This window comes from Etheostoma spectabile, chromosome 6, assembly GCF_008692095.1.
Source record: "Etheostoma spectabile isolate EspeVRDwgs_2016 chromosome 6, UIUC_Espe_1.0, whole genome shotgun sequence".
NCBI lineage: Eukaryota > Metazoa > Chordata > Actinopteri > Perciformes > Percidae > Etheostoma > Etheostoma spectabile.
Window position 1 is genome coordinate 3,508,782 of NC_045738.1, and position 23,409 is coordinate 3,532,190.

Sequence of the window (23,409 nt, forward strand, 5' to 3'; positions counted from 1 at the left end):
TATACTGTATATATGTATATATGTAGGTATATATGTTATACCTTGTGTATAATTGTATATGTAGATCGATATCATCTCTGTTGTGTACTTGTATATCTATCTGTCTCTCTATGTTTCTCTCTCTCTGTATATAGATGTGTTTCATATATCTGTGTGTATTATCTGTGTTATATATCTATATGTGTGTATATCTATGTGTGTAATACTAATCTACATCTCTATGTGTGTCTATCTATGTGTGTTAAGATATGATAATGTATACTCTATTGTTAGTATGTCTATATATCTATGTCTATCTCAGTGTGGTATGTCTCTATCTATATGTATATATACTGTGTCTATATAATATCTATCTGTATCTATATGTTAAGTATATATAAGATGTCTATATCTGTGTAATCTATATATAATCTATCTACATATATAATATATATGTCTTAATACTGGTATATATGTGTATATCTTCTGTAATATGTGTTATTATTTATCTGTGTCTATATATGTATATATGTGTATAATATTATTGTCTATTTGTCATAGATGTATATTTCTATTGTTCTCTAATACTACCTAATGTATCATGTGTATATATCTATATCATATTGTATATGTTTCTATATCTTCTCACTCTATCTATGTCTAGTGTATCTAATATATCATTCTATGTAATTTGTATATATTCTATTATAGTGTTCTAGGTGTCTATATATAGTATTCTGTATGTCTATCATGTAATATTATTAATCTAATCTCTCTCTATAGTTATATATATCGATCTATATATAATTGGTATGTATGTCTTTATTTATTCGTATCTCTGTATCTATGTATGCCAGTTTTCTAGTTGTTTAAACCTCAAGCTACCAAAAGACTAACTCTACATGATTTATGTATTAAAAAAAATTTGGTACCATGACATGATACCATGGTGTTAACGCCTTCATGTCTTGAATATGAATCCACAATGTAAAATAGATGATAACTCACCAACTAACTTGAAGCATCTGCCACAGCAGTTATATCCCTGGGCGAAGAAAGATTCATAATGTGCCTACATTATTAAAAACTTAGCATAGAACAAAGCTTTTGGTTCAGGTGAATGGCCGTGCAGACAGAACCTTTCAAATATTACACTTGCAAGAAATCTCATTGTATCTGTGTACATGTTGCAATATGTAATGCATTTATGTTGGTTTTTACCCCAAATAGTTGAATGTAATGAACAGTCATTCTCGAAATTGCTTAGATTAGACGAGAAAACAACTGCAGTGATGGTGAAAGAGAAGAGGCTTGGGTGAGGAGGGAGGGAGGAGTGTGACGGAGATGGGGGGTGTAGTTGATTGATTCTCATACAAGAGTGGGATCGCAGACAGATCTCCATACCAAACCAAAGGGTACTCTGGGCTCTGTGTGTGTGTGTCACTGGAGCCAAGGAGGGTGGGAGGGCTTTCTACAACTCCTCATAGAATACCAGTTGCTGTCATCTTTTTTCTGTCTTCATCCTCATCTCCTGACTTTGTGTCTTACTGTATTTTTCCTTTTTCTTTCAGTTTCTCTAAACATTTTTGCTTCAATCTGGGTCCTGGTCTAACTTATCCAGAACGGTCTGCGTAAATATGCTCCGCATCAGTTTGCAGCACTCTGAACAACATCAGCACAACTGGAATTAAATTGTCCAAACTGAGAACGGGAGAAGCTTTCACCTGTCATTTCAAAGGTGAGTGTTTTTTTTTTTTTGTCCTTGAAAATATTTCTTTTGTAACATAACTGTTTTATCATTTTAATATTGTTTGATTTTTGAATATAACAGCATTTGGCTATAAACTAAGGTGTTATCTGGTGTCTTTGGATTGCACTGTTGCTGAGATGTGCTATATAAATAAAACTGCCTTGCCTTTTGCTGACAGGTCATTTACAGAATAAATTCTTGAATTTGGCAACATTTGTATCAAAAAACAATTTTTTTATTGATATGATTATAGATGTTACAATTGTGTAATGTTAAAACATTATGCACATTCAGTTTTCAACTGTGCATTTAAAAAAATTATTTCAGAAATCAAAAAAGCAACATGAAAAAGCAAAATTTTAAATTTAGTGGAAGTCTGAAACGAAATTTGGTGGGTACCGTGTTGCTGTTAGACGGGAGTAGGACACACTGGGCCAGATCGGTGAGCAAAATGGCGATCCACAAGTGTGAAATGAAATGAGCACGCTGTGATGGCCTGGTGGAGACAATCCCGCCCCTCCACACCCTCCTGTTACCCTCAGCCTGGATCCCACTCACTCCCACTGTTGCTTTTCACTCCCTTCTTGCTCTTTTTGAATTGCGTGTAATGTCTCAAAATCTTTAAATAAATGTATGTATTTAACAACCCGTGATCTTTACCTATTTCCTTTTCCTACAGTCCGCTTAACATTCTGAAAAATCCATCTGCTTTTTGTTGTTGTGTTGAATCCTGTTCAAGTCTGATTATGTTTGAAAATTCTTAAACAGGGAATTTTAAAGTTCTATCTTGTGTTTTTCTCAAGAATCTTCAACCGCACCTACGTTGCTTCCTCATCCCCAACCTCCCGAAGGCTGTGCACCCCTCCATGCTGACAGAGAGAGTCCCTGTCGGCCTGATGACCTCTGTTGTAGCCCCAGAGAAGCCCACCTCCAACACCATGGGCCCCAAAGAGGTCAGTGCAGATCTGACGCACATGTAGTGAATAAAATGCATGCAATTCAGACTGCTTAAAAAAAGCCTAATTGAATCACAGCATGGGGCAAGCTTCCTAATTAAGTGCATTTATTTTTAATTTGGTCTGTCTCACTTAATTCCTGCAGACCTGAAAAGCGTTGGGAAAAATAACCATAATAGTGACAAAAGCCACATTTTCTGGAGGACTAATTCAGTAGAATGTTAACAATTTGCTTAACTTACTCAGAGGATCAAACATACAGAGCATGGGCTGGTGCGTGAAGAATTGATGAAATGAAGGTGATTGTCATGTGTGGGAAGTGACTGAATAATGAAATGAGGGTGACACTTTGTGACTTAAAGAGACGTTACACTTGCATGTTTTTCAGCGCCTATTGCATCTGCTTGTTTTTAACTCTGTGATTTCTTTAGGTGGAGCTGATCCTGGTGAAGGAGCAGAATGGGGTTCAGTTCACCTCGACCACCATAGTGGCTCCAACTCATACTCAGACCAAACCCAGTGGGCAGGACGAAAGAGAGACCTGGGGGAAGAAAATCGATTTCCTCTTGTCTGTGATCGGATTTGCCGTGGACCTCGCTAACGTCTGGAGATTCCCCTACCTTTGCTACAAAAATGGAGGAGGTGAGATGGATTAAAGGGGGGAAGGGAGGAGGCTGATGATGTTCCCATGTCTAAAGGGCCCCCTACCAGAGATAGTGGATAGAGAAGGTAGTAAGGAAGTGACGATAGGAGGGAGGGTGTGTTTTATGTGAGAGAGATTGTCCTCATCTCCTACGAGAGAAGTGAAGGAAGGAATTGAAGGGTTGATGTTTGCGCATGGTTGTGTTGAATGAAAGGACGGGGATAAAAAGATATGAAATTTAGAAAACAAGAGAAGGTGGAATCAAGGTGAAATTTAATTCACACATGCTTGCATGCTATATATTTTCACCTGCTTGTACTATTCGCACATACAAGTGCATGCTCAGACTATTTGTGTGTGTGTGTGTGTGTGTGTGTGTGTGTGTGTGTGTGTGTGTGTGTGTGTGTGTGTGTGTGTGTGTGTGTGTGTGTGTGTGTGTGTGTCAGCTTCTTGTGCTCACTGGTTGTTTTACCCCTTCACAGAGATCAAAATAGAGGGAAAACCACCCCAGCTGCTCCGAATAGATTAGCTCTAACAATCACTGCCACTAATTATGGCTGTTTAAAATACATAGAGCTCTCATTACGTTTGAGAGCTATAAATGATACTGTAGCCATAGTCGAGGCTGACTATATGTCACCCAACTCCCGCTTGTTGTCATACTTGTATTTATGGAAAATATTACTTAGTTTAATTTAAGGTCAAACCCAAATTTGCATTATTTTTTATGCTTAAATTTGATAGCTGACAGTAGATCAATAACAGTAAATTAGAGTAAAGAGACAGGAAATGGCTTAAGGCAAATGTTCCTGGCTAGATGCAAACCAGGGACAAAGGGAGCTTTAGGCCTTAAGCCACCATGGTGCCCTGAAAAAATCTCACATATTCTGAAGTTCATTGATCTGGTTACATTTAAGACAGCACAAATCATGTTCAATGCAAGAAATGATTTACTTCAGGGAGATTTCCAAAAAATGGTCATAGAAAGGCAGGGTGGGTATAATCTGAGAGCAGAACTAAACTTTAAGAAACTCAAAATAAGAACAACTTTAAAAGAATATGTGCATCACGATCTATGGGGTGAGTTTGTGGAACAGTTTGGAGCATGTGCTAAAACATTGTACAAACATAATAAAGTTTAAGATATTGTATAAAAACACTTGGATATGTGGATGAAGAGAGGTGATTGTGAGGGTGGGTCATTTTACTGATTGTACTGGGGTAGGTGATTAGGATAATGGGTTTTGTGAAGAATGTTAAGGTATGTTAGGTGTTTAAAATTATATATATTTTTAATGTATGTTTGTTATCTTGCTATGCATATATAATATAAAATATATGATACATACATTTACAAAATATATACAGGAACTATTTAAGTTACATTAAATTGAATGACGGGTGGGAAAAACAACAAGCTTTGGCTTCATCCTGCTCCTTTTCGGACAGATTGAACATATTATCTGTACGACTTTAGAGATATTGTTTTTCTTTTTGGTGTGTTGCTACGTACTTATTGTGATTTTATACTTTATTTCATTGTAATTTTTTGTTCAAAAATAAAATGAATAAAAATAGAAAGGAAGAAAGAACCTTGCATAGGCTGGTATACCTACTCTAAAAAACGACTTATGGAATTATAAAAACAGTAACTTTATAATTGATATAGGATCAGAAAACGTTTAATTTCACCTAAAATAAATAGCATTATGAAATGTACCTTGAGAAGAAGTTTGACCTCTCTCTCTCTCTCTCTCTCTCTCTCTCTCTCTCTCTCTGTGTGTATATAGGTGCATTTCTGGTGCCATACCTGTTCTTCATGGTGATAGCAGGCATGCCTCTCTTCTACATGGAGCTGGCTCTGGGACAGTATAACAGAGAGGGGGCAGCAGGTGTCTGGAAGATCTGTCCCATATTTAAAGGTAAGAAGTTGTCATAGTACACACATCCAAATATAAAGACAGACACATGCCCACACTGGATGATGTACACATGCAAAATCTTGACCAGGAATGCTTTCACGTGTTTAAAGTCTGTCTGTCATGGTATGTACATGCCTGTTTTTGTCTGTCTGGTAATAGACCTGTAATATCTACATGTCTTTCTGTCTGCTTGTCTGCCCACATGCCTGTGTGTCCACATACCAGTCTCTTTTGTCTTCTTGTCTCCTGTTTTGAATGGGGCGACAGGCATTGTTTATCCTCCCCAGAACATGATGTTCCGTTGGCACTCAAATGGAAAGCAAATGAAAATTGGGCTTTTAGACTCTTTTCCTGATTGTCCAAATCCTTCTGTCAAATGGTGGCGCGCAAGGAACACTCTCAAGGGTACTTCTTAACACATGGATAAGCAAAGCACAGTTGAGGAGAATGCCATCCAAACATACACTAATGGAGAAACAAACATTAAGACCAATTCTCAATTCTGAGCAAAAACATTGGTTGAAAATATAAATGTAAATGTAAATGTGCTGTATTTATATAGCGCTTTTCCAGTCTTAACAACTGCTCAAAGCGCTTTTACATCTACAGGAAACATTCACCATTCACACACATTCATACACTGTGACCGGGGCTGCCGTACAAGGTGCCACCTGCTCATCAGATAAATATTCATACACATTCACACTCCGATGCGCAGCACCGGGGGCAACTCGGGGTTCAGTGTCTTGCCCAAGGACACTTCGACCATGTCTGCAGGGGCGGGGATCGAACCACCAACCTTCCGATTGGCAGGCAACCGCTCTACCACTGAGCCACAGCCAACAAATTAAAGTGTATAATAATACACTTTAATTTGTTCAACTTATTATTCTCTGTAAATAGTTTATACATCCATACCTGTCTTTGCACTGTATACCCCGCTCTGGTAAAGGTATAGTTGAATTTAAATCCATATTTAACACCTCACTATGAATCTAAAGATTCAAGAGAAATACAACCTAAATACCAGTATGATGCCACACCACTGTCTTTTGTTTAGATTTGGTTCCTTGTTGGTCTGAAGGTGGCCCGCAGTGTGTGCTCTATGTGTTCTTCATGCTGTTTGTGCCTGTGTCTCTGGGCTTGTGCCTTCTGCGGGTGAACATGTGCCGTCTGTCAAGGACCACACTGAGTAGGTTGACGTTCTAATCACACGCTTCACTCTCTCTCTCTGTCTCTCAGCGGGGGGATAACAGTAATTATTCAAATACACACATACACATGGTCATATTGACAGTAATTATTCTGATCAACAAGCTGGTTTCCTCTCAGGATCAATGCATTTGAAGAAAATGATGGAGAGAGAGATGGCGAGATGGCATATGGCGCTAATAAGAGGCATCGCTTTCTGGACAAATATCACATCCACATTACAAAAGGAATCAATACAGCACACTTGTGGTCGTGGCTTTTAGCAAAGGTTAACAATTAAATTCTGCCTTAGAAGAGTGGACATTGTTTCAGATTCACAGAAAGGGTAGATGTGATGATAATTAAGGCATGAAGAGGCAATCTTTAGAAGGTGTGCTTTCTGCGAGACCGCGGGCGTGTATCGTGGGCTGGTGTACTCATGCTGAGCGAGAGATTGTGCTTTCTGGTGTGCGCTCCGGTGGTGGAATCTGCCAGGATGTAGTCACTGTTCAGAACAGCAATGCCTACGTTTGATAACCGTTTCTACTGATTCACAATGGTTTTTCATGGCCAAATACCTAAAAAGCTAAACTTGTTTAGCTTTTACACCTGTCTGCAGTTAAGATAAAAAAAAAGAAGAATTTAGTAAAACTCTGAGATTAGCACTGTATCATTTAGTTCATGTTTTGGTGGTAAAAGCATTCAGTCGGTCAACATCTGAGAAAAGTATAAGGTTTGGTTCCTGATGGTAAACAGACATTCACTAGAACAAGGCAGTCAATATAATTAATGTTTTTTGATTGGATTTTTGTATGCATTGTCTTACTTGGAAATTGTCAGTGATGGAATAAGGATTCCAATTGTGATGATTTACATTGCTGATATATCAGCAGTTTACTGTTCTGGCAGGTTAAACTATTTTACACTACTATTATATGGTTTGGTAGTTTTGTCCAGTGGTTCCCAACTTACATTAAAATGCTATTCCTGCTATTATGGATTTTTTTCCAAATAGCATATCTACATATAGATAATGAATAGATAATGTTACCCCTTTAGGTCTTAAACTGTTATTTAAGTAACCTGCAAAGTTAATTTTGGGATATAGTATTCCTGTATTTGATAGAAAACAATAAAAAGGTAACAGAAAATGCCAAGTGGGATGCACAGTGACATGCAACAAAGTTCACCAGCCGGACATCAACTGGCAACATTGCAGTTGTCAGTGCTTTTCAGTAAGGGGTTATGAGCCAAAAAGTTTGGAAACCACTGGTTTAATCTTTACCAATTCATTGTATTTTATTGGCTTATCACATGTTTCATTTATGGAAAGCCTTTATGTGGAATGTAGCTATTAACTATAACTGCATGACCCTTTAAAAGGTAGGGGGGTAGAGGTATAAAGTATCAGAAAATGAAAATACTCAAGTAAAGTGCTTCCAAGTACTTGACCTGGACATCTTTGTAGCCATAGGAGTCAGCCATGTAAAGCAGTAGGCCTACTTTGTAATTGAGTATGTAGCAGAACTAAGACACTGATGGGATGATGTATTCTAATGTTATGTCATACAATGCCAATAAATATGAATCATTTGTGTTCCTCCAACAGGTGTAGGCTTTACAGTGATCCTCATTTCCCTCTACGTTGGTTTCTACTATAACGTCATCATCTCCTGGGCGCTGTTCTACCTCTTCTCTTCATTCACCAGCGAGCTGCCATGGGTCCACTGCAACAACACTTGGAACAGTCCTAACTGCTCCGACTGGGCTGACAACAGCTCAGTCAGTGATATCTACAAGTCCACCCCTGCTCAGGAGTACTTTGAGTAAGTTGGCCTGAAATCAGGCATGAACATTAATTCATTGATCTTTGTTTGATATAGTTAGTTCTCATTTAGATAAATACAATTACATAGATTTATGGTCAGTTTGGAGCCCCACCATGCTCTTGAAAATGTGTGTCATAGTCAAACTTATATGACAACTTAGCAGGTAATTGTGAATGTGAATTTTGGGACCTAAAAGTAGTGTGACAGAAAAAGAAAATGCTAAGGAGCCATGCCATCATGGTTCTACAAAAAGGCTATTTTTATAGATCTATGCTTTGAATTGTATTCGCTGTAGTCATTATATAACTTCTTCCAGTAAAATGGCTTTAAAACACAGTTCTTTAAAAAAAATATATATATTTTATGAAATATTCCTTTTGTTGAGGTCTTCAAACCTACAGAAACCATGGAAACTTTGAAATCAATTAAAGGCAAACATACTGTATGTATATTGTTACAATGCTAAGCAAACCTGGGCTCGTACAACAAAGACACACAGTAGTATTAGCTACTAAAGGCCAACCTAGCTCTTATACATGGTATGGTGTTTTCTCCTCTCCCTGCGTGTTGCATTTAATGTGAGAATGAGACAAAGCTGGCCTGGATGAGTGTTCTCTGTCTAAAAGGGATTGTGCTGTGTTAGACTGACTCACTCAGTTGCTGTGTCATTCCACATTCAGGAGCACGGACAGGTTTTAAAAGGTGTGTATAAAAAAAGTTTCATTCTGGAGAAAAAAAGAATAGTCTTTCAGCGTCTTTTTCTTCAATTATCCTTCCATGTGGTAGCGTGTGATTTTCAGCGTCAGCGTGCAGAATGCTGCTTCCATGATTGCCTCCCTCCGCTAACTATCTCAATCTGAATCTCACACACACACACACACCTGCAATAGCTGGGTTTATTCAGATCAACCAACACACCCCGTCATTTGTCAGTCTGACCCTCTCATCGGGCTAACTACACACACTATCAGCTGACAGACTAAAACAGAACAATATGTCCAACTACTAAAACATCAGTGCACAACTTAGGCTTTACTGGAAATCCCCCACACATTTCCACTGCAGGAAGTGCACATGAAAACAGTTGCAGTGATGGTGTAATGGAGCAGAGTTGGCTCGATGCTCTGTCTCCGGAATAACTGATGGTTTTGTACTACATGTATAAGCCCTTTGCATAGATCTAGGAATGTCTTGGAATATCTTGTTATGAATACTTATACTTTCTTCAAAATGGATCTAGAGTTTGGCTGCTTTTAGCTCATGCAGCATCCATTCTGTGAAGCTGACCAGGTGCCTCTTATTCCAACAAACGAGGGGTTGTTCTGTTGTGACAGTTGAGACATTTGATCCATTGTAGCTAAAATGGCAGTGTGCTATTTACACAGATCCACCTGCAGACAATTTGACCGCATTGCCTGAGCATGAGCTGATGTTTTCAATCTCATATGTTAGGCTGTCTCTGAAGACTTATAGAATATATTACCTTTTATTGCAAGTTAATTTTTCATTGTTTAATAAGGCAACATTTTGCTGCAACAGATGTGCCAACACTTCATGTGGCATCCATCTGGCCGGTCGGGTTAGGGTCTTACATGTCTCTTGTCACTGATGCACCCTCAGGTACTGAGCTTCCAACAAGGCCAGACATTGATTGTTAAGCCAATTTAAATGCAGGATGTCTAGACTAGATCCAACTGTATAGCTCAACTGTTGTGAATAATTATGTTATAGGACACTTACTATTACAGTGCTTGCACATACTGTGGTACCTTTATTGTAACACAGGGCCTTAGAGAAACAGTTGGTTCCTCTTGGCTTCTAGAACAATATTTGCCATCCAACTGACTGCTTGCCATACGTCGGATTAAAGACTAAACTCTGAAGTCTGGTATATACTGTAATGCAGTGGTTCTCAAAGTGGGGTCCAGGGGCCACCAGGGCCCCTAAATGTGGTTACAAGGGGTCCCCGGCAAAAAGGAGAATCAGTTACTTTAACTAGTATTCCATCCATAAGTAACACAATGTTAGAATGTGTGACTATTTGTTTCATGGATTTGATTCACTTTCTGTATTTAAACTTGATAGCAAAAATCCCATCAAGTGGGACGCACTGGGACAAAATATTGTCAAATGACAGACCGTGATCTAAATTTGATCAGTTTAGGGGTCTGTGATTTAAAAAAGATTTAGAACTGCTGTACTGTATGTGCCTATGTATCATGTATTGTATCATGTTTATTAACATTTGGTACATATGAATGCAGCCCTTTCACATCTGTCACAGTCATTTTTATAAACTTTAAATGGGGAATCAGTAGTGGTCATGGAGTTTACCAGAATATTCTGTTTCCTTAGACGACGGGTGCTCCACATCCAGGACAGTAATGGTATTGATGACCTGGGCCGTCCACGATGGCAGTTGACTTCCTGTCTAGCTGTAGTAATTGTTCTGCTCTACTTCAGTTTGTGGAAGGGAGTCAAGACATCTGGAAAGGTGGGAAATACTATGAAAATACTATGATCCCTATGCAATAATTATCAAGTGACTCAATTTAAGCTGTAGAATTACCTTAAGTGTATGTCTAAAAAGGAAATGTGGCCCTTTGTCCAGTTTAAATCCACTGAGCCATTTAAGACCACTGTTTGTGTGTTTATAAATGTGTACATGGATTTTCACTCTCTTGCATGAATGCTTATGTGTGAATTTGACTGTGTGTGTGTGTGTGTGTGTGTTGTTGTGCTTTTGTCGTGTGTGCACGCCTCATGCAACCCTTTCAGGTTGTGTGGATCACAGCCACAATGCCCTATGTGGTCCTGACTGTGCTGCTGGTCCGCGGAGTCACTCTGCCTGGAGCCATCGATGGCATTAAGGCCTACCTCTCTGTAGACTTCCTGAGACTCTGTGATGCCAAGGTGAGTGTGGACGGGAGACATGGGGGAGAGTGGTTTGTGTTTAGATGAAGAAAAGGAGGCACTGTGGCTGAAAGACACTTTAAAGAAAAGCTTTGCTTTTGGAAAGTTTGTTTTATTTCTTTTATCTAAAATTAGCACTCATATCACTGTGTAAAGAAACAGTGTGATTGTGCTAAAAAGACTTGGCTAGTATCTTTATTTAATTAGACTTGGTACATAATTACACTATTTAATTAGCTGTGCACGTGACACACCAGTAATAACAGCATATAAAGCAAGCATATAGGTTAACATTAGATCATTTTAAAATAGCTAACAATGACAGATAAGTGTTCAAAGTGGGAGCTATTACAATGTGAGTTAACCCGTTGCATTTATAGTAAGCGGATAAAAATCTGTTTGCTAGCAACGAGGAGTTACTGCTAAGGAGGAACAAAGGCAATATCCATGTTATTTGCATTGTTGATTGTGCTGTAAGTGTTTTTTACTATTACATGCACAGAATTAAAAAAAATAGGATAAGAATAGAGAACCCTACCCTCTCTCTATAACAATAGAGAGAGTTAAACTAAATTTAAACACATTTAGAAACATAACAAACCCAGCAAACTCAATTGACAACTGTTGTGCTATTAATGCATACAATCTGAGAGCTGGTAACTGTCAGCCTTCTCTCATTGTATACTGTGTAGACCAAAGACACAACATTGGTTTATAATGTTACGTATCAGTAGAGAGGCATTTCCTCAAGGCATAAAAAAAGTGAAAAAAAATTGTTTGCATAACCCATTTCTAATATGATCCTTATCTGTGAAAGCCGTTATCACAGCACTAAGGAGCTCAATAAGTAAGCATGCAGGACTAAAGGACTCAGTTATGGAGAAGGAGAGCGACGGAGAGATGCATGGCAGCATTTGGAGAATTAGATTAGATAGATTCATGGAGCAGTAATTTGCAAAATTACCCCCCGTATTCACTAACGTCTTTCATCTGCTGCCGTTGAATGAGTTTCCTGCAATTATCCCTAATAATGGCTTTTTTCCTCTCCTGTGCCTTTTGTTTGCCGCTTCACACAAGTGTGCTCGTTCTGTTGCTCCACAGGTCTGGATTGAGGCAGCGACACAGATCTGTTTCTCTCTGGGAGTGGGGTTTGGTGTGCTAATTGCCTTTTCCAGCTACAACAAATTCAGCAACAACTGTTACAGGTAAACCCACACAACGAGAAGAATGAGGGGTTTCACAGAGACAGACGGAGAACGGGGAGTTGCTTCTACACACACACACACACACACACACACACACACATACATACATATACACACACACGCATACATATACACACACACGCAACATGAGCAGTTGAATTACAATAACCTTTGAAGCTCCTTGAAACCCGCTGTCTTTGACACTATGCTGTGCTAACAGACAGCCCTAACACCAATCAAAACTGTCGCACTCTTTGAAAATCATCATGATCCCACAGGAGGCTTTTATCTTCCTGTTTTGCCTTTTATACTACACTGAACATATATTTCGGCAAAATGCCGAAAATGTCTTGCCTAATGAGGATTTGCACATTTTCTGTAGAACAATGTGTCTGTTGCATGTCTAAATTAATTCTCCTTATTTCCCTTTAACCCACTTTCACACATCAAGTGTTTTTTCAACAATGACCAAGTCATTTGTTCATTTTTTTTCTACTTACTTAAACATTTTTGCAATTGCTGAAGGTTTAACTCCCAACTGAAGGCACGTGGATGGCTTTGAAGTCTGTGACATAATTGGCAAATCGTTGATTACCGGACTTATGCATAAAATCTCTCTAAGAGACTCTTAACTATTCTGCAACCCAGACTCATTACAGAAAGCTAACATTCGTTACATGTCAAAGCCAAGAGAAAATCTTTAACCCAACTCAGGGCATACTGTCCAATTGACTGACTGGTCAACAATTATGATATTGACTGATTGATGACATTTTGACATCTAATTATTTCATTTTTTTTTTTTAATCTCATTTGATTTTATTGATCCAGAGATGCCATCATCACCAGCTCCATCAACTCTTTAACCAGTTTCTTCTCTGGCTTTGTGGTCTTCTCCTTCCTTGGGTACATGTCCCACAAGCACAATGTGGACCTTGACAAAGTGGCAAGAGACGGTATGGTATTATTTGTCTGTGATTGAAATGCATGACTATGCAGACTATGATCAAGTTAAGGCTTTCCCTTTAACTTTTGAATATGTTTGATGAGTAACAATGTATTTAAAAAAAATGTATTAATGGGTCATGCTTACATGTAGATTTGGAGAACGAAATATATTAGTGAAACAGATCACATGTTCCAGGCAAAAATAAGATGAGCTTCACTCATCATCACTTATTATTCCACAAGTCAACAATATTAAAGATGAGCTAAATGTAGTTGCCAGGACTGTAATCAATGAAAAACCCACATGAACCGGATGACTGGATCCACGGAATGTGTTGCTTACAAAGTCGTTACAAATGTAACATGTTGCACAAACTCTTCTCCAATATACCATATGTATTAATTAATGTGTATCTTACATCTATGTTTTTAACCATGCTTTTTGTTTTAAAGCAATCTATTCTGTTATGTCTGCTTCCATGTTTAAGGCTCCAACACTAATTTGTGCTTGTGTTTTGGGCTGTTTTCTATTTTCCTTGATTGAATGTGTTGTTCTGTAGGTGCTGGTTTGGTGTTTGTCATTTACCCAGAAGCCATTGCAACATTACCTGGATCATCAGTGTGGGCAGTCATCTTTTTTATCATGCTGTTGACACTGGGAATTGACAGTGCTGTGAGTTTGCACCTACCCACACATGTTTCAATATATCAGGCATTTAAAAATATGTTAACTGATGTACTGTAATATTGAAGGAAATGACAGCATGCTTTTCAGACATTCATTGGACAAAATTGGGCCCTAATCAATTTTTATGTTTTAGTGCTTGTGTGCAGCAGTAATGCAATAAAAAATGGGATATCAACAGTGACTTGCTGAATTTGTGTTTTATTCTAACTCTTGTGTCTTCTCTTGCAGATGGGTGGGATGGAATCGGTGATCACGGGGCTAATTGATGAGTTTAAATGCCTCCATAAGCACAGAGAGCTGTTCACCCTCTTCATTGTTTCTGCCACCTTCCTCATTTCCCTCTTCTGTGTTACAAATGTAAGTTTAGTACAGGGTAGTTCTACAATTTCAAACATACTGTACATCTAGTTATTTTCACACTGTGGTTGTAACACTGCCCTACTAATCTAAGTTTCTGCAAATGCAATGAACTGAATCATTTTTTTCTGTTTGTTCTTCCTTTAACCTGTATAATAAAGCATATGACACTAGCAAAATTATTGCACATGTATTATATTTTCCCCCTTTCTCTCTCTCCAGGGTGGAATGTATGTGTTCACTCTGCTGGACCACTTTGCTGCTGGGACATCGATTCTCTTTGGAGTGCTTATTGAAGCCATTGGCATTGCATGGTTTTATGGTGAGAAAGATGGACAGGAGGAAAGACGATGGATAAAATAGATAATTCATGTTTTCATGGCCTGCAAAGCTGATGCTGTATTAAGGGTTTGATGAGAAATCTCTTGGTAAAGGTGTGCTGTGCCACAATGCAGCATTGTTCTATTAGAAGTAAGACACTGCAGCTAGAAAGTCTATTCCCATGAATGGTTTTGGCCTCTTCAGTCTATAAGCATGTGTTGTTAAGGTACATAGATACGTTAGCTGTGCTGCTCATAAGAGCTCAGGGAGATGAAATGGCTCGTGTTTTGAACGCTGCCTGTGTTACCTCCGTGCTCACTCTGCAGTAGTCAGCCTCCACATAACGAAAATTGCAGCTGGGGAACACGCAATTCACACTTGTCATGGACAGGAGTCAGCTGTCTAATAGCTAGGTTGTAGATTGTTGAGGGTGGCAAGTGGGGGTGACCTCTAAGTCAATGTCTCCTGATGTCTCAATTATATTGACACTTGGTTTTACACAATTGTGCCATCTCTACAATACTGTATTTTTTTATATGTATCACTCCATCAAACAGACCAAAGCTCTATAAATTAATGTTTATCTCTGCACAAGATAGACGTTTTCTGGAGTAAATGGGATGTCTCTAAGATCATTATTCATCAACACAACATGAAATACATATGGTAGTTGTGTAGGAGCCAAAAACTCTTTCTATACTACATGTTAGTGCCTCATAATTCAACCCTTTATTTGCTGATTAGTGACCCCTCATGGTTCTGTAAATAAAGTCCTTCCTTTTTTTTTATTTCTTTTCAGTTTTATTTGTAAATTCATAGCTGAAGAATAACTGATGCATGATGGATATTTACCTTTATGCATTTTTCACCTACAGCACCAATTGCTTAAAAACAAGAAAAACGGACTTCAGAAAAACTCACCCACATTTCGAAACTCCAGCATGCACAAAATATTATAAGAACAATCTAAAGGTTAGGGAAAAAGGTTGACCTGAACTTCCGTGTTGAGTTTGTTGTCTCATGTCTACTGAACTTGACTGTGGAGGGATCCATAAAAGGGCTAAATACTAACCAGGCCCCAGGCAGTGGCGTCAGCATAATAGCCAATTTTGCTGGGTCCCGACCTTGGCAATCCAGATAAATCAAGCCTAAGGCGTCAGTGGGCCTTTTTTCCTCATCCTCATAACTCCTGACTGGAACCCTTGACCCTCGGCCGCTGTGGTCTTTCGTTCGGCTGTCCATTACACAAGTACATTAAGCTGTGCTAAATATCTGGTCGTCAGTCTGGATATAGTCCTCTGTAGTGAGAGATGCCTCCCAGGCAGAAGAAACAAAATGTACAGGACAGCCAGGTTTATAAGAGAAAGACCGTTGTAATGGTGGAGGATGGAGGTAAAAATGGTGCTTATCATATCACAATTGGTTCTGCAGAGTGAGTTTAGTCACTGCAAATAGTTAATTTGTGAATAGATTTTTTTTAATATATTGCGTCTCTGAATGGCTGAAAAACTTTGGATTCAAACATATGCATATGGACCATATGCTGTACATAAGTACCTAGTATCTTAATAATAAATTTTCAATACCTGATTTAACCGTGTCTTGGAAGGAAATTTTGAAGTTTTTTCATGTGTTTTAGGAGTGGACCGATTCAGTGATGACATTGAAGAGATGATTGGTCAGCGACCAGGCATGTACTGGAGGCTGTGCTGGAAGTTTGTCAGCCCCTGCTTCCTCCTGGTGAGTCTGTGCACACACGTATTGTACATTGGAACCCAAACCAAGACTCTTTAAAAATAGATAGCAGGATGAAAGTACTGAGACTGTGAGTTTAACCTCATAATTGTAGGATTTTGGCTCATTCAAAACACATACAATTTAAGACACCAAAGACAATGTTGACTATTTTCCCCATGACTCCAATGTACATTAAGCATCCCATTCTAATTTGAACTTTTATGCTGATTGATGAAAGAAGTTACTTACTTTCAAGTCAGAATTTAAATACAATTTTCACATGTGGCCCTAATCCTCTTCCATAACATTTTTTTTTTTTTTTTACTGCTAGTAGTATATAGATCCTGTATCAGAAAATTACATTGAACCACTCAATGAATTTGCTTTTAAGAGGACTTGAAATGAACACAGAATCTTCTGATGCTTCTTCAGGTCCTTTGTGCTCAAATGATTTTATTCCGTAGTTTATGGTGGTGGTGAGCTTCGCCACTTTCAACCCTCCAAACTACGGCACCTACACGTTTCCTCCATGGGCCAACATGGTTGGGTGGTGTCTGGCTATTTCCTCAATGTCCATGGTGCCTCTATACGCCATCTACAAACTCTGCATACTGCCTGGGAAGTTTTGTGATGTAAGTCTGAGCTTTTTGGCCAAAATGGAGTGAGGGGGGGGAAATGAGTTATAAGACACAATTTCTTAAACTATATCAATTGCTCCCTTTCTCCTTAAACAGAGACTGGCCTACGCCATCACCCCAGAGACAGAGCATCATTTGGTAGACAACGGGGAGGTTCGGCAGTTCACAGTAAGTCCTGACTTAATTAAGATTTATTTGTATTGCATCCTTAGAATTATTTATTGCTGTTGACGACTGAAACCTCACACGAAGTTGCCAGTTTTGGACCAGTATTCTAACTAATGATATTACTTGTTTAATTAAGTAGTAGAATAATATAGTACTGTGTTTTATTTCATGGGCATATTCGATTTTCCCCACAGCTGCATCACTGGCTGGTTGTCTGAAAAATACAGAGGGAGAGAGATAAAGAGACTGAGAGAGAGAGAGAGAGAGAGAATGAGAGAAAATGAGAGAGAATGAGAGTATGGACTTTGGGTGGATGAATGCATGCACAGCAAAGGTCTGAAGAGATAGAAAGAAAAAAGAAATAGCCATTTGTGTTGATCAGGGTGATGGGAGATTAAAAGTGCCGAAAAAAACTATTGTAGTGTGCTTTAATTTCAGCAGTGGATGTGTGAAGCTGTGCATTGACCCTCTCCACCATTGTGTTGACACTAGTAAATGGGATTCAGTCAAACCTGTAATGTGGTGTTCGTACTGCTTCTGACCTAAATACATAACTCTTTATGAATGGGATTAGAATGGGATTTCTTTGAGGCAGGTATGCACAGTAAATAGTAATTGGTTTATGGTTATTGGGTGAATATTTTGGACACAAAATCTGGAAGTGTTAATTTCCAAAATGCAGGATCTGTTTTTGGAACTAACTTTTTTTGTAATATCATTTCTATTTTTTCTTTACTTTCTTAGTTTTTTTATTGTCAAGCAGTAGGTAGCATGTTTATTTTATTTTTAGTTTCTCATTCTCAAAACAATATTACTGAAATTATAGTTGAAATTCTTTCAAAATGTTTCCATTTTTTTCCATTTAGCAGTAAGTCATGATGACAGGTTTCACTGAATCCCAATCCATGTCTTGTTCATTATATGTCTGTATGTACTTGCTCTTTTCAAAGACTGTTATTATACACACAATCCCTGTAGACTTTGAGAAAAAGACACATACTTTTGTTACACCAAAACAATGGACAGGAAAGAACGGTTGCTACATCAATAGACCAACATAACATCGTCTGAATAAACTAATACAATGTCTGAAAAAACATCATCTGAGATTTCTCACTGAGGACTCGTCAGTTACAAATCAATACTATTGATTGTCTGAAAATAGTCACTTCCGCTTACTGCTGTCTGCCTTCAGTCATGTTGGATGGACCAACAGAAACATAATTTGACCATGTATAGTAGTGTATAGCCAGACTGTCCAACAAATTCCAACACATGAGGTGAATATATTTAAAAAAAATATTAAAACTGGGCCTGTCTGTAATCAGACCTAAATAGTCAGCCTATTAGTGAACAAACGCTCCCTTCTAATCATGGCAACTTCCATATAACAACATCATCAGCCACACTGCTGATGTAATCAACCAAAGACTAAAGAAAATGTCTTTCTTTTATGTCTACAGACCACTTGATTGTTAACTTCATCTTGCGGGGGTCAATCTCTCTTCCCCATTATAACAAATCAGTGCCATTGCACATTTCACTTTAGTTTAATTGAACATTAGTTGTGTGTTTATATTCTCACAAAGTTTTCAGGTGATGATTTAAAAGCTCTGACTGTCACATTTCCAGAAAGCATAAAGCTTTAATGTTACTGTTTACATTATCTTATTAAGTGTTTCAAAGCTGCTTTGTATTGAGCTGCGAATAGGTAGTATGTAATGTAATATATGAAGTAATTTAAGTTATATATATGTGTAAGTAAATGTAATGTAGAGGGGATTGTATTGCATTGTACTGTATGATATTGAATAACAAGACCAACAAGATTACAGAGTATATGTGGATTATTGCTTTGTTTCTGTGAAGTTGATACATATTAGCCTTAAGGACTTTGATGAGAATTACATGGGAATCCATATAAACTTTCTTCTTATAAACACTTTCTGTTAAATCAGAGACCATATACATTTTTTTCAAACTTGTCAGCAATGACTTGTTGTCACCTTGTGGTACATGTAACACACTGAAGGGTTAATTATGTCCCTAACTGTATGCCTGTGCTGCTGTACTGTGCCTTGTGGTGTTTCTGACTGTATGGCTTTGATTGGTACTGTCAAATAAAAAGTATGATAATTAAATTATTAAATTTAAAATGCCCATCTCTGTGGCCTTTTCGTAACTTTATTTAGTGATTAATATTCCCTTTCCTAATTTTTATCCCTTTCTCTTTAGTACTGCAGTGGTTTTATAGAAGGGCACACAAGGACGCATATAAAACTGCTGCACATGTTTTCTCCTGGACAGTACATTTCATCACCATTCTAACATTTTGGCAATCATATGAAGCTTAATTCCCAAATTGAAACAAATTTGACATTTATTATTGAAAACTGCATTTACCATTTTACATAATCACGAGGTACTGCGAGAGTATGAGGTGAGGGGTCCCTTCTCAGGGCAATCAAATCCATGTTCGCCCAAAGTGAGCGGACCCATTTAACTAAACTGATTGCAATGCAAAACAGCGATTGGCTCGCCCAGCTTGTTAATAGTGTGTGCATGTTCATTTTACCTCTAGTTTGTTAGCTAGATGATGATGTGGGGGGTCTTAATTTCCTGCATTCTCGTGAATGTGTATGCACCTATTTATACCTTTTTCTGAATCAATGTATGCTGGAAATATCTTTATGTAAAGGGAAACCTAGATTACAATCCAAATATAGAAACATTATGGAACGGTTTATCTGAATCTGAGTCAGCACACATGTAGCTTGGCATAATTTACTATTCCCTCCTCTTTTGCATCTTCTGTTGAGGAATTAATCTCAAATGTGCATATAACAATTATTCACTTCAATGATACATTCATTTATTTTAATGAATTAATAAACCCTTGGACTGTAATATTTCAGATGTGTTTGAGCAAGATTTCTGCTCATGTTCAAAACTTAATGCACATTTGAAATATAACTCATCCCATCTGTGCTCTCTGAGATTTGGAGGAGTTGTGATATTTTGAGCAAAATAAAGTTATAATAGGCTATTACAAGAATAAAGTCACTGTATTTCAGAAAATAATCAACCTGCATCGTAGTCTGCTGTGCATTATGTGATTGCTCTGCTGATATGGCGGAGCTCAGACCTTCTGACAATCTCAGAGCCCTGTTTGGGTCCCTGGTCTCTAAATGACACAAGGTTCAGGGAAGTGGCTGTTCGCTGCTCCACACCGGGGTTGGAAAACCAAAACTACGGCAGAAATACATGGAGCACAAACGCGACACATGTACACAGCAGAGCGCGTCCATTATAAACCTGAAGCTGCACAGACCACGGAAGGCGCGCTGCTCATCTTTATTTTTACAGAGAGAGTGGACACTAAGTGATGCACAGGTCTGCTTCAGAGCTCCGTGTGTTTGAGTCTGACCCATAGACTGGAAACGTTACCGCACGGTAACTTCAAATTAAATCAGTAGTATTGTGTTGATGGCATTAATGTATTTAATTTTGCTCAAATTTTTCTGAAAATTACACCTTTCACAGCTGAATAAGGCAACCTATGATTTTGGGGGTTTGTATAGGCTGTTGTCCGTTTTCATATTTGTCATTCAACTTTTCAAAATACATTTGGGGATACACTCAAAACATTTGGGGCTGAAGCCCCGGAAAAATTGTCTGACGCCGCCTCTGGTTCTCGGCAGTAAAGGCTGATTTATAGTCCTCCTCGCAGAGCTTTCCCCGTAGCCTACGTAAGTGGCCTGAAGTTTCTTGTGCATTGGTGTGTGCGTCTTTGGGGAGTGTGTGGTAGAGCGAGTGAGAGAGTGACGGTGATTAGCTTTGCTGCGAGGACTCTAGAGAGGCATAGTGGGAAAAACAAAGTGTCTCCCTTGTGCTTTTTTACCATGGTCGGAAATCTGCAGCAGGAAATACGTAGGGGGAAATGCAATGATACCAAGTCATGGCTGCCATGATGTGTAGTTGCATTTTTTGAGAGGTGCACGTCTGCCTACAGCGTAGGGTCCGGCATACGTTCGGTATCTCCACGTACCTATGTATGTAACACTGCCGTCAATTTAACGCAAAAGCATACATCAGCCTTTAGTCGGGCTCCTTCCAGGTTCACCAAACCTGTTTGTGGTATTTATGCACAGGATATCAAGGCGTAGTTGGGTTTGGGTCGGGTTGCGGTTTCATGGGCTTGGGATCTCATCACTGCTTTTTGCGAATTATGTGTTCCTGATGGCATCATCGGCCTGGGACCTTCAGCAATTACTGGATCTTTAAATCTTAGGCCATGGTTCTCAGCAAGAAACTGATTGAGTGCCTACTCCGGGTGGGCAATGAGTCCTTACCCCAGGTGAAGGAGTTCAAGTACCTCAGTCTTGTTCGCAAGTCATGAGACAGTGGAGCTGGAGATTGGCTGGAGAATCGTAGCCGCAGGAGAGGTATTGGATTTGCTTAAACGCACCAAAAAGAGAGCTGAGCCAGAAGGCAAAACTTTCGATCTACCGGTCAATTTTACTTCATACCCTTACCTATGGTCATGACCAAAAGAACGAGTTCCAGGGTACAAGGTGGACGAGATGGCACTGACATCTGGTAAGGCTGCCCCCCCGGGCGCCTTCCTAGGGAGGTGTTCCAGGCACGTCCAGCTGGGAGGACGCCTCGGGGAAGATTTAGGACTAGGTGGAGAAATTATATCTCCACCCTGGCTTTGGAAAGCCTCCGGATTCCCTAGTCAGAGTTAGCTACTGTGGCTCAGAAAGCGAAGTATCGGGGTCCAGTGCTGAGGCTGCTGCCCCCGCGACGTGACCCTGGATAAGCGGTTGAGAATGGATGGATGGATGGACAATGATCACAATTGATTTGGTCTATATTGAGGATGTCTCGTTTTCAGGATGGTTTAGGTGCCGCCAAACATTCTGCCGGATGTTCCTAAATTTCCGTACAGATGTCCGTTACTTTCCGCTTTCTTTGTGTTGGCATTCTAAACTCTCGTTGAATTATGAGGACTATGGTTAAATGCTCCTCAGATTTCAGGGTAAATCCAGACCAGATCCAGGTATCTAGACTATCTGAGGACTAAATTAACTTTTGAACGAAGACACGTTCCATCAAAACAAGTTCCTTCTTGAGATCATTTTGCAGAGGACCGTTGCTCCGTCAGGCACCACCCAAGACCATTGTGATTGGTTTAATGTAATAAACGAATAAACCAGAGCGTTTTTCTCCCATCATGGAATGATGTGTGGCCTAGCCAGACCCTCCTTCTTCACACTGTGGAGGTAGGTCTGGCAATGTGAGACTATGATTGATAAAGTATTCCCCAATTATTGTAAAATTGAATAACTGAATAATATATTAACTTGTTCAACCGCTGTACTAGGGCTGCACAATTAATCGAATTTTAATCGCGATCACGATTTGGACTTCCACACGATCAAATTGCGTGATCGAGCGATTATTTTTTATAAAGCGTCATTCTAGAACGCTCCGGTTTTTTGCAAACAATCTCCGCTACTACCATCGCTCATGAGCCAGTCAGAGTAGTTCCCTGCACCCCGTGCAGCTAGTTTTCAGATGTAGACAGTCACAGAGGACAGAGTACGTGGAGAAACTCAACAGATAGCAGTCGGTTATACGTCGTCTCAAGGTTTACCAGTTTACCAGAAACGCAACCCTTTGTCCCATTTGTTGTTTTTCAGACAACAGCAGTGACCAGTGCTAGTGGTGCTAGTTAGTGTCTGTGTAGCTGTTAGCTAGTAGCGTCTGTTAGCTCTTCTAGGACGCACCGGTGCTAATGTCCTCACATCCGCTGCAATGCTGTTTATATGGATACGGTTTAATTTTGCGTTACATGACCCATTTCGTCTGTAAGCCGTGCCTGTGTTGGTCTTTCTACGCTCTCTTGTCCTACTCTTCTCCTCTTACTCTCCGCGCCCCCCACACAGCGGCCGCCGGTCACACTTCTGATATTGTCTACAGTTTTAATTTTTCATTAACACAGCTGTATATTGTTAAGTATGAGGGGGCAAACCTGTATTTGTACCAGTGTTTCCGCGGGTAACTGTTATCGCGGCCGCCACGGTGAAGAACACAGAAGAAGTTTTTGAATGCAGCTAACTTCAGTTGGTAGAGTAATAGCGTGGGAGACGGAGCTGCTG

The 23,409-nt window shown here is 39.2% G+C and overlaps 1 protein-coding gene and 1 long non-coding RNA gene across 4 annotated transcripts; one reads left to right on the top strand and one right to left on the bottom strand.

The window, feature by feature from the left end:
• Nucleotides 1–1,362: 1,362 nt before the first annotated feature.
• Nucleotides 1,363–19,401, top strand: slc6a3 (solute carrier family 6 member 3). Of its 3 annotated transcripts, none has more exons than XM_032518045.1 (17): nucleotides 1,363–1,437; nucleotides 1,551–1,717; nucleotides 2,533–2,682; nucleotides 3,117–3,327; nucleotides 5,119–5,250; nucleotides 8,051–8,267; nucleotides 10,626–10,764; nucleotides 11,049–11,183; nucleotides 12,285–12,388; nucleotides 13,220–13,344; nucleotides 13,897–14,009; nucleotides 14,253–14,381; nucleotides 14,604–14,703; nucleotides 16,342–16,442; nucleotides 16,904–17,071; nucleotides 17,174–17,245; nucleotides 17,440–19,401. In XM_032518045.1, exons 3-17 carry the CDS (start codon nucleotides 2,596–2,598, stop codon nucleotides 17,461–17,463), a joined length of 1,857 nt encoding a protein of 618 aa, XP_032373936.1. In that variant the 5' UTR covers nucleotides 1,363–1,437; nucleotides 1,551–1,717; nucleotides 2,533–2,595; the 3' UTR covers nucleotides 17,464–19,401. The 3 variants fall into 3 exon arrangements, with proteins under 3 accessions (XP_032373936.1, XP_032373935.1, XP_032373937.1); XM_032518044.1 differs by having other exon boundaries at nucleotides 1,392–1,437; nucleotides 2,581–2,682; XM_032518046.1 differs by having other exon boundaries at nucleotides 1,395–1,717.
• Nucleotides 19,402–19,897: 496 nt separating this feature from the next.
• Nucleotides 19,898–20,365, bottom strand: LOC116690862 (uncharacterized). The gene is made up of 2 exons (XR_004332379.1): nucleotides 20,112–20,365; nucleotides 19,898–19,998 (listed from the first exon to the last, which is right to left on the bottom strand). It is a non-coding gene; the product is annotated as an uncharacterized LOC116690862 (long non-coding RNA).
• Between the last annotated feature and the right edge of the window lie 3,044 nt (nucleotides 20,366–23,409).

Bases quoted from the DNA above. Each gene is read 5' to 3' on its own strand.
- slc6a3 (XM_032518045.1), top strand. From the start codon at position 2,596: ATGCTGACAGAGAGAGTCCCTGTCGGCCTGATGACCTCTGTTGTAGCC. The intron at 11,184-12,284 runs GTGAGTGTGGAC...GTTGCTCCACAG, and splicing joins TGAGACTCTGTGATGCCAAG to GTCTGGATTGAGGCAGCGAC. The intron at 16,443-16,903 runs GTGAGTCTGTGC...TTTATTCCGTAG, and splicing joins TCAGCCCCTGCTTCCTCCTG to TTTATGGTGGTGGTGAGCTT.